Source organism: Sminthopsis crassicaudata, chromosome 6, assembly GCF_048593235.1.
Source record: "Sminthopsis crassicaudata isolate SCR6 chromosome 6, ASM4859323v1, whole genome shotgun sequence".
Classification (NCBI taxonomy): domain Eukaryota; kingdom Metazoa; phylum Chordata; class Mammalia; order Dasyuromorphia; family Dasyuridae; genus Sminthopsis; species Sminthopsis crassicaudata.
In genome coordinates, this window is record NC_133622.1 from 200,349,068 (window position 1) to 200,358,559 (window position 9,492).

Here is a 9,492-nt window from a genome sequence, read left to right on the forward strand (position 1 = left end):
AGGGGCTGGCCCTGGAGTCCAGAAGACTCATCTTCATGAGGTCAAATCTTACCTCAAGCACTTTCTAGCTGTTAGACCTTCAGCAAGTCATTTAACCCTGTTTGCTTCAAGTTTCCTCATCTATAAAATGAGTGGAAAAAGAAATGACAAACCGGTCTGGTGCCTTTGCCAAGAAAACCCCGAAATGGAGTCACAGAGTCAGACGTAATTGAAAAACAACTGCACACCACTGCATCCATAGTGTGGCTATTCCCTCTCAGACTGCTCCTAATTCTGCGAGATTTGTGGTTTTCTCTTTCTATAGATCTTCCACTGAGGACTCTTGAAGGTCTTTATCTAACCCCCTGTCATCTGACAGGATCTCTTTCTTTCTACAGCCTGTGATGATAAGATGACCCTGCTCGTTAATGCTAGCTCTGTGCTCTGTGTGCTTTCTGTCCCTCTTCTTCAGCAGATGGACCTCACTATCCTCATTTTCTTATGAATATTCAGTCTATCTCTCTATTGATTCCTTCTGCTTACAAGCACACGTAAGCACACCTCCAAATCACCTAGCTTTAAAACAAAATGCTCACTGGATCCCACTATCTCTGCTAGCTATCTTTTTCCTTTGTTTTTCAGCTATAATCTTTGAGAAATCTATTTTCAGCTCTTACACTTCTCTTCTCACTCTTTTTAATGCTCAACCCTATTACTCAACTTTACCTGTGATCCTTTTTTATGAACAAAAATCTATTTTTCTTTCTCGTCTCATATCTCTATTGAGAAATAAAAATAAATATGCATAGTAAAGCAAATTCCTGCTTTGACTATGTTCAAAAATATGTCTTATGTTGCAGTCTTAGTCTGTTACCTCCATGTCAGTTGGCAGGTAACATACATTACTAATGACAGCCAAAGCTAATGGCCTTTTCTCCGTCTTCATGCTTCTTGATTATCCTGTAGCATTTTACACCATTAACAGCCATTTTCTCCTGTATATCCTTCCCTCTTTGGATTTTTGTGAAGTCGTTCTCACTTGGTTCTACTTGCCACCTGTAGGACTTCCTTTTCAGCCTACTTTTCTGTATCATGTTCCATATGATACCCACTAATTATGGTCCTCCCTCCTTCCTTCCTTTTTTCCTTCCTCTATCCCTCCCTCTCTCTCTGTCTCATTCCCTCCCATCAGTTTATTCAAGTCTTTCCAGGCTTTTCTGAAATCACCCTGATCATAATTTCTTACAGAACAATAAATGAATTCCATTCTTTCATGATCAAATTTTTAAGTGAATGTCTTATAGACATTTCAAACTTAATATATCTAAAGTAGAAATCATTATTTTCTCTTCCCATCCATTCAACTTCTCCTTTCTACCAAATCTCCCCATTAATATTGAAAATACCACTATTTTCCAATCTTCAGATTAATGAGGAAATAAATAGAATATCACATAGAATTATTTTTCTGTTTATGATAAGTTTTTGCCACCAGTGAAAAAGAATACTTATTTCCTGTTCTTTTCATACTTCTATTTGCTTAACTTTTAGGTTCTTAACTTGTGGAACTAAGCTTCTCTACCTTTGGACTTCATCCCCTACACAACCAGTACTTGGGATAACCCACAAAAAGGGGCATGTGATGGAAAGAATAGTGTTACAGGTAATTTTTTTTTTTTTTTAAACTCTAGTAGTAATGTGAAATAATACTGTTCATGGAGCCAAATCTCTTTACTATGTGAGCATTAAACTTGCATTAATTTCTAATAATTATTTATGGACTTAATCTTAATGCAAATAGCATGTTTATGTAAGTGCTGATTAATTTTTTGTCAGTTTTGATAAACATTTCTACAAAAAATGTGCTTAAAGTTTTCTCATGGGACTATACTTCCTAATGAGAAACACCAACAAAAACAGTCTTCATGTTTCATGAACAAAATATATTGAAAAACATGTAGCAAGAAAACTTTATTCAGTAGCTTTCTTCAGATTTCATTGTTGTGACTAGATCCCTAATGCACATATAATCTTTGATTCCTTAATCATTTATCCTACTGAACTGCTATGGCTGAAAATATTACCTGGGGGACAATCCCTTGGTGATCAGCCTTTCTGAATTTACCTAGGCCTGTACATAAACAACAGAAATACAGTATTCAAATTTTGTTTGTATGTTATTTTCTGCCAGAGCTTATACTCTTTGAACATAACCATCAAAAACATTGGGTTACTTTTGCCACAGTGAGGTAATGAATAAGGACCTCAGTTGAGCTCTTATTTGATTTTAGTCTTAGCTGCTAAAAAGAGTTGGTTTTTTTGAGTCACATAAGATTAAACTGATATACCATCAATTTGGAAAGAAATATATCATTTTTCTTTGTTCCTCAAGGTGTAATATTTCATGTTTTTAGAATTTTTCAGTGTGCCAATCAGCTTTGCTCATTGTTTTTCTTGTTATATGGAACAATTCCCTAGGAGTGGGGAGGGGAATGATACAAGGGAAAATTTAGGCATTGTGAAAACAAAAATAGAAATAATTTTTTAAAAATACAACTACAGTTTTATTTGCAGCTGAAAAACTAAAGGTTAGCTTTTGTTTAATTTGTTAAGGTTGATTTTCCTTCCCCAACATTTGATATCATTTATACAACACCTCAAGTTAATGGTAGCATTGCTCAGCAGCAGTGCTTAGAAACACTGGAAAAAGATACTAAAGGAAAACTTCTTGCCATTCTTTCCAGAGATTCTTCATTTGGGTAGGTTTCTTTTCATTTATTTTAAGCATTAATGTCTTGATACCTTATAAAATGTGTAACTCAGATGATGTAAAATCTTATTTGTATAAAATTTCTTTAGTTTTATGATGTTTATAGTGTGCTTGATAAACATGATTTTATATAACACTTTCTAATTTAAATATAATAAAATATTTTAAGATCTTTATAACCTTGCTTCTTTCATTCTCTTTCCTTTCCAGTCTGTCACATTGTTCTTTGAACAATCATCTAGTTCTGACCATGTCATTCTCTTACTCCCACTGGGGAGGAGTAGCCTGTCAAATGCTAAATAAAAGTATAAAGTTCTGATCCTTTTTTTCATGACCTTCCTTATCTGCCTCCCATCATTCTTTTCCCCCTTCTTAGGCTCCACATTCCATCAAAACTTGACTAATTTATGTCTCCTTGTTCCTCTCCAGCAATTATCAGTCAATCAGCAAATATTTGTGATGCACCTATAATGTGCCAGGTACAGTGCTAGTAGTTGAAAATACAGTGCAAAGAATAAAACATAATTTGATTCTAGAGATTCTCCTGCTTGATGGGGAAAACAACAAATGTAAAAAAAAAACTCTACTAAATAGTAAATGAACAAATAAAATATATACAGAAGAGTTCAGTACAGGTTATTGTAACAAAAATAGTCTGAGAATCTAATGATTCGGTATTGCTATCAATTATACAATCAGGATAAAAAGATAGGGATGGCCTTACAGGCATTATTGTATATACAGAAATCAGCAAGTCCTGACTATTAGTTTTTAGCTACATGAAATAGGTTTTGGTTATATAAGCAGGAAAGATAATGAACTCAGTTTTAGATATGTTGTATTTGATATCTCTAGGAGATAGTTGGTGATAAAAGACTGGAGAAGAGAAGTTAGAACTGGATAATTAGGTCTAAGAGAATCATCTGAGAGATAGTTTACTTCATAGGAGCTGATATAATTACTTAGAGAAGAGAACTGAACACTGAGAAACACTCCCAGTTAGAGAGTGTGATAATGGATAATGAGCCAGCAAAGGAGAATGAGAAGATTTGTTTAGACAGGAAAATCAAGAGAATATAATGTCATAAAAACCCTGAGAGGAGAGGGTCAGATGTTACAAATAAGTTGACAAGGACAAAAATTCATTTATCCATTGAGATTGTTGGTAACTTCGGAGAAAGCAATTTCACATTAGTGATTGATGAAGTTGTAAGCCAGATTAAAAAGTACTGCTGCCTTCTTCAAAGTTACCTGATGTGTGATTTGCATTTGTCTTTTATAGATTTATATTTGTTGCCTCTCCCTTCCTCTTGTTAGAGAGTAAATTTCTTTAGGGCTGAAATTACTTTAATTTTGTCATCATATTCCCAGTACTTGACACAAAATAGGTGCTTATTGATTTATTTACTTTAACTTGGACATATTTATGAGCAGTAGCAAAAGCAGTGGTTATTGCTAACCAAATGAATGTGATAAGCAAAGAAAAACGTTTAGTTTACTGCATAGGGTTTCATAATTGATTTCAAGCACATTTTGTGATCCAATACTATACGTATTTATGGTATTGGTGCTCGCACATATGGTGCTAGAGCATGCAGAAACTTTAGAGGCCATCAGTTCTCTTTGTCTTGTTTTACAGAAAACTTTGGTTTCTAAAGATGAAGGAATCTACCTCATCTCATCTGCAGAATAATTTTCTTTTGTTTATTTGTTTTAGTTGTTATCTGATTCTTTGTGGCCCCATTTAGGGTTTTCTTAACAGACATGGGTATAATTTGCCATTCTTTTTCTTTATTTCATTTTTTAGATGAGGAAGCTGAGCAGACAGGGTTTAAGTGATTTCCTCAGGAGCACACAGCTAGTAAATGTCTTAAGGCCAGGTTTCAACTCAGGTGGTTCTTACTCTTGTCCCAGTGCTTTAATCTACCTAGCTTCCTAGGAGGTAATTAGTAGAGGCAACATTCAGAGTCAGTGCTTTCTCAACTTCAAGTCTAGTATTCTTCCTATAAAATACTATGATGACTTCTTTCTTTCTCAAGTGTAATTCTTTTTGTATTTGAATGTGACCAAAAGGTCATTTCTTCAAATTGTTTTCATAAGTAAGACTTTCCTTGAAACTTTGATATTGTCATTCCTTTTTATCATTGAAAATAGCTCATTTTTTTAATGTAGTATTTTAAGACTTATAGAGTGTTTTGTTTATTTTTAAATTTGTATTTTAAGACATATAGAGTGTTTTGTTTATTTTTAAAATTGATCCTGATGAGTTAGCATTTTTCAGTATTAATATCTTTTATTTTGGATATAAGAATACACCTACAGTCAAAGGCAGAGCTGAAACCCAGATCGTCCAATACCATCTCTAGTGCCTTTTCCACACAATACAGTTAGTATAGCATTTCAGTGATGAGGTGATTGCTTTGGAATTGTCTCTTTAGATTTTGCAATCTCGGAGATACATGTCATTATTATAACCCTGAGAATTTTATTTTATTATGTATAGACTTTCTAAAGAAGATAAAGCCTTTTTGTGGGAAAAGCGTTATTATTGCCTTAAACATCCAAGCTGCCTTCCAAAAATACTAGCAAGTGCTCCAAATTGGAAATGGGCAAATCTTTCTAAAACATACTCATTACTTCAGCAGTGGCCACCATTGTCTCCACTGAATGCCCTGGAACTGCTGGATTCAAAGTAAGTTCTCAACTATGAGATTACATTTAATTAATATTTTTATAAAATTTAAATGAGGTATTATATACTTTTATGTAAAAATATCTTTTATCTTAATTTAAACATATCTTTTTCTTGATATTTATTGATATTTAACTATCTTACCAACCCAGGTTTGGAAAGAATACTACATTGATTTAAAATTGTTGAATTAATAGTTTGGGTTTTTCTTTTTATTAAAGCAAAAACAAACAAAACCATGACTTTTTGAATAAAGTTTATAACCTCCTGTTGTTCAAGGTACTATAAGAATTTCTCAAAGGAAATTATATTAGAGAAGTATTTCTGTATTATGGAAAAATATTTGATAATTGGTACTTAAACTATTTCTGGGAATGCTAATACTTTCAGTAGAACAAATCTGTATGAGATAATAAAATTTCCTTCTGGAAAAGGAACACATATCTTTGTACAGATGAGATGCTACATGAGTACAAAATACGTTTATATAGATATATTTCTTCTAGCAGCAAATTGAAGGCTTAACTTTCTTTCATATTTTTCCAGATTTGCTGATCAGGAAGTGAGGGCTCTGGCTGTAAACTGGATTGAGTCAATTAGTGATGATGAGCTAACTGATTTCCTCCCACAGTTTGTACAAGTGAGTTTGATCATTTTTCTCATTTCATAATGGCATAATAGGTAGCATTTCTCAAGTCTCTAAAACTTGTTTTAAAGTGCATAATTCCTGTCACATGGTAGGAGTGTTATAAATGTTTCTTTTCTTCTTTCCTATAAGAGACATAATAGCATAATGGATGGAGAGCTAGTTTTGGAGCCAGAAAGATCTGAATTCAGGTCCTGCCTCTGATACTGTTCATGATTTTGAGCATGCTCCCTATCCTCAGTGCTCTAAGCAATTCTCCAAGATTACAACTTCCAGAGAAATGTTTGACCTGCATTGAGAGAGAGCAATTCTTATAAGAGAATGCCATGTACCAGTGGAATCATAGGTCCAGTCCTTGTCTCTGTTCTTCATGGCCAAATAAAAATGGTTTTTAATAGTTCTTTTCCTTTCCACACAGGCTTTAAAGTATGAAATTTACCTGGACAATTCATTAGTGAGATTTCTCTTGTCCCGGGCATTGGGAAATATTCGCATAGCACACTACTTATATTGGTATGAATTCAATTTCACAAACTATTTGATTCTTTAAAGTTACACTAATGGTACATTAGAAAATTTGCTTGCCAAATAGTATCTTTAGTTTTAATTTACTATAGATACAAAAGCTTTTATTGAAGAAATAGACAACAGAAGTGTTATTGTAGTTTTCCTTATTAAATTAAGAATGTATAGCATATTGTAACACTGAAGTATTTTTTTAAAATAATTTTTAATTTGAAATAGTTGGATAATGAGTTTATTAAAAGGTTAAATAATTCCAAACATGAAAAATGAAAAACACTGATTTCTTGAAAATTTCATTAAGTTCTCAAGATAATTTGATGTAATATTTGCTATAACAGGCTACTGAAAGATGCCCTGAATGATGCACATTTTGGTGTTCGATACGAGCATATCCTGGGAGCCTTCTTGTCAATTGGAGGAAAGGGGCTAAGGGAAGAACTCTTAAAGCAAACAAAACTTGTACAACTTTTAGGAGGTGTTGCGGAGAAAGTCCGACAGGCTAGTGGATCAGCTCGGCAGGTATGTATCTGTACATGTATTTGTGAAGATTGTGGCAGTATTGGTGCTTTCTGTGGCTGAAGGCCTGATTTTATTCCTGTGTGTTATATAGTCATATATTGTGGTAAGATAGAAGTCCAGACCTTTCACAAGATTAACTCAATTCTGTCTAATTCAGCAAGCATTTACTAAATGACTTTAGTATGCAAGGTGCCTATATTTTCTGAGGTGATATTGCATAGAGAATTAAATTAAATATATATATATAGATATATATATATAATTATTTTAAAGAAAAAAAGCACAATACCCTTTGATCCAGCAGTGTCTTACTGAGTTTGCATACCAAAGAAATCATAAAAGAGGAAAAAGGACCCACATGTGCAAAACTGTTTTTAGCAGCTCTTTTTGTGGTAGCAAGAAATTGGAAATTGAGTGTATGGCCATGAATTGGGAAATGGCTGAATAAGTAATAGCATATGATGTGATATTATTGTTCTATAAGAAATGATGAGCAAGGTGATTTCAGAAGAAAGTCTTTACATGAACTGATACGGAATGAAATTAGCATAATCAAGAGTACAGTAAGATAATGTGATGATCACCTATGATAGACTTAGCTCTTAGCAATGCAATGATCTAATACAATTCCAATAAACTTCTATTTGGAACTCAAAATCTTGTAAAAATGAATGTTAACTCTCTTTACATAACTGGAAAAATTAAATACTACTGAGATAGAAAAAAAAGAAAAAAGCATAAACAAAGGGGGGAGGGAAGAACTGAGAAAAGCCTCTCTGTGGCAGCTGTGTCATGGTACACAAAGCACTGGAGGCCAGGGTCAAGAAGACCTGAATTTAAATTTGATCCTAGATATTTGCCAATTGTTTGACTTTAGGCAAATCATTTAACTTCTCTTTAACTCAATTTTCTTATTTGTAAAGTGAGCATAATAGTAATTCCTCCCCAAGGTTATTGTGAGGATCAGATGAGATAATAAGAATTGTAAAGCACTTAGTATAGTTTCTAGCACATAGCAAGCAATATGTAACTATTAGCTATTCTTTTTGTTAATAATAACAGCAGCAGCAATAGTAGTAGTAGCAGCAGTAGTAGGACAAGATAGAACCTAGCTGTGCTAGAAAATTTTCTTAAGAGGTGAAGGTCAGAAACCTGGCAAAATTGGAGAATGGTTTTACCACTTTGGTTGCTTTGCCTGGAAATATTTGCATTGAATGGGAATAAAATGAAATAACATTTAAAAAATAATGAATCATATTTTTGAAAGATTTAAATGTCAGACTCAGGAGTTATAGAGGCAGTAAAAATTTGCTGAAGTTTTGTGAGTAGGAGATTTAATGCTCAAATAGGAATAATCACTGTAACATTAGTTTGACCCAGAGATTAGAAAATAGGGAGACTTCTTAGGAAGGTATTTGGTATCTAGGTGTGAGAGGTGATGAGAGCTTAAACATGGGTGCTCTACTTAAATAATTTTGAACAAAGATTCATATTATTCAATATCTGTAAGAAAAGAGTTTCTTCATCACACTTTAGCAACTCATTCCATTGCTGGACAACTTCTACTCTAATTCATCATATTCTTTTTGGTAGTTTCTATTCTTGATTTTTACATTAAAAAACATATTCACAAATATTGACATTGAGGATTTTGGAGCATGAATCTCCTCAACACATTTAGGCAAGTAATTATCTGGCTTTTCTCTGAAAACTTTTTGGTATAAAGAACTCAATTTTCCCTGAGATAGCCCTTCTTTTTAGAACTTAATCTTTTTTTTTTTTTTAATTTTATAATTATAAAATTTTTTTGAGCGTACAGTATATGCATGAGTAATTTTTTTTTTATTACATTATCCCTTGTATTCATTTTTCCAAATTTTCCCATCCCTCCCTCTACTCCCTCCCCTAGATGACAGGCAATCTCATACATATTAAATGTGTTACAGTAACCTAGATACAATATATGTGTGTAAATTCAATTTTCTTGTTGCACATTAAGAATTGGATTCCGAAGGTATAAGTAACCTGGGTAGAAAGACAATAGTGCTAACAGTTTACATTCAATTCCCAGTGTTCCTTCTCTGGTTGTAGCTGTTTCTGTCCATCATTGATCAACTGGAAGTGAGTTGGATCTTCTTTATGTTGAAGATATCCACTTCCATCAGAATATATCTTCATACAGTATTGTTGTTGAAGTGTATAGTGATCACTGGTTCTGCTCATTTACAGTTCATGTCTCTCCAAACCTCTCTGTATTCATCCTGCTGGTCATTTCTTACAGAGCAATAATATTCCATAACATTCATATACCATAATTTACCCAACCATTCTCCAACTGATGAACATCCATTCATTTTCCAG

At 33.3% G+C, this 9,492-nt stretch overlaps 1 protein-coding gene across 1 annotated transcript in view; it reads left to right on the top strand.

The window, feature by feature from the left end:
• Positions 1-9,492, top strand: part of PIK3C2A (phosphatidylinositol-4-phosphate 3-kinase catalytic subunit type 2 alpha) — a 164,965-nt gene that overhangs the window by 79,473 nt on the left and 76,000 nt on the right. Inside the window, exons 14-19 of the mRNA XM_074272393.1 lie at positions 1,531-1,642; positions 2,593-2,738; positions 5,253-5,441; positions 5,988-6,081; positions 6,506-6,600; positions 6,951-7,131. Of these exons, the coding sequence (XP_074128494.1) occupies positions 1,531-1,642; positions 2,593-2,738; positions 5,253-5,441; positions 5,988-6,081; positions 6,506-6,600; positions 6,951-7,131 (817 nt within the window). The remainder of the gene's footprint in view (positions 1-1,530; positions 1,643-2,592; positions 2,739-5,252; positions 5,442-5,987; positions 6,082-6,505; positions 6,601-6,950; positions 7,132-9,492) is intronic.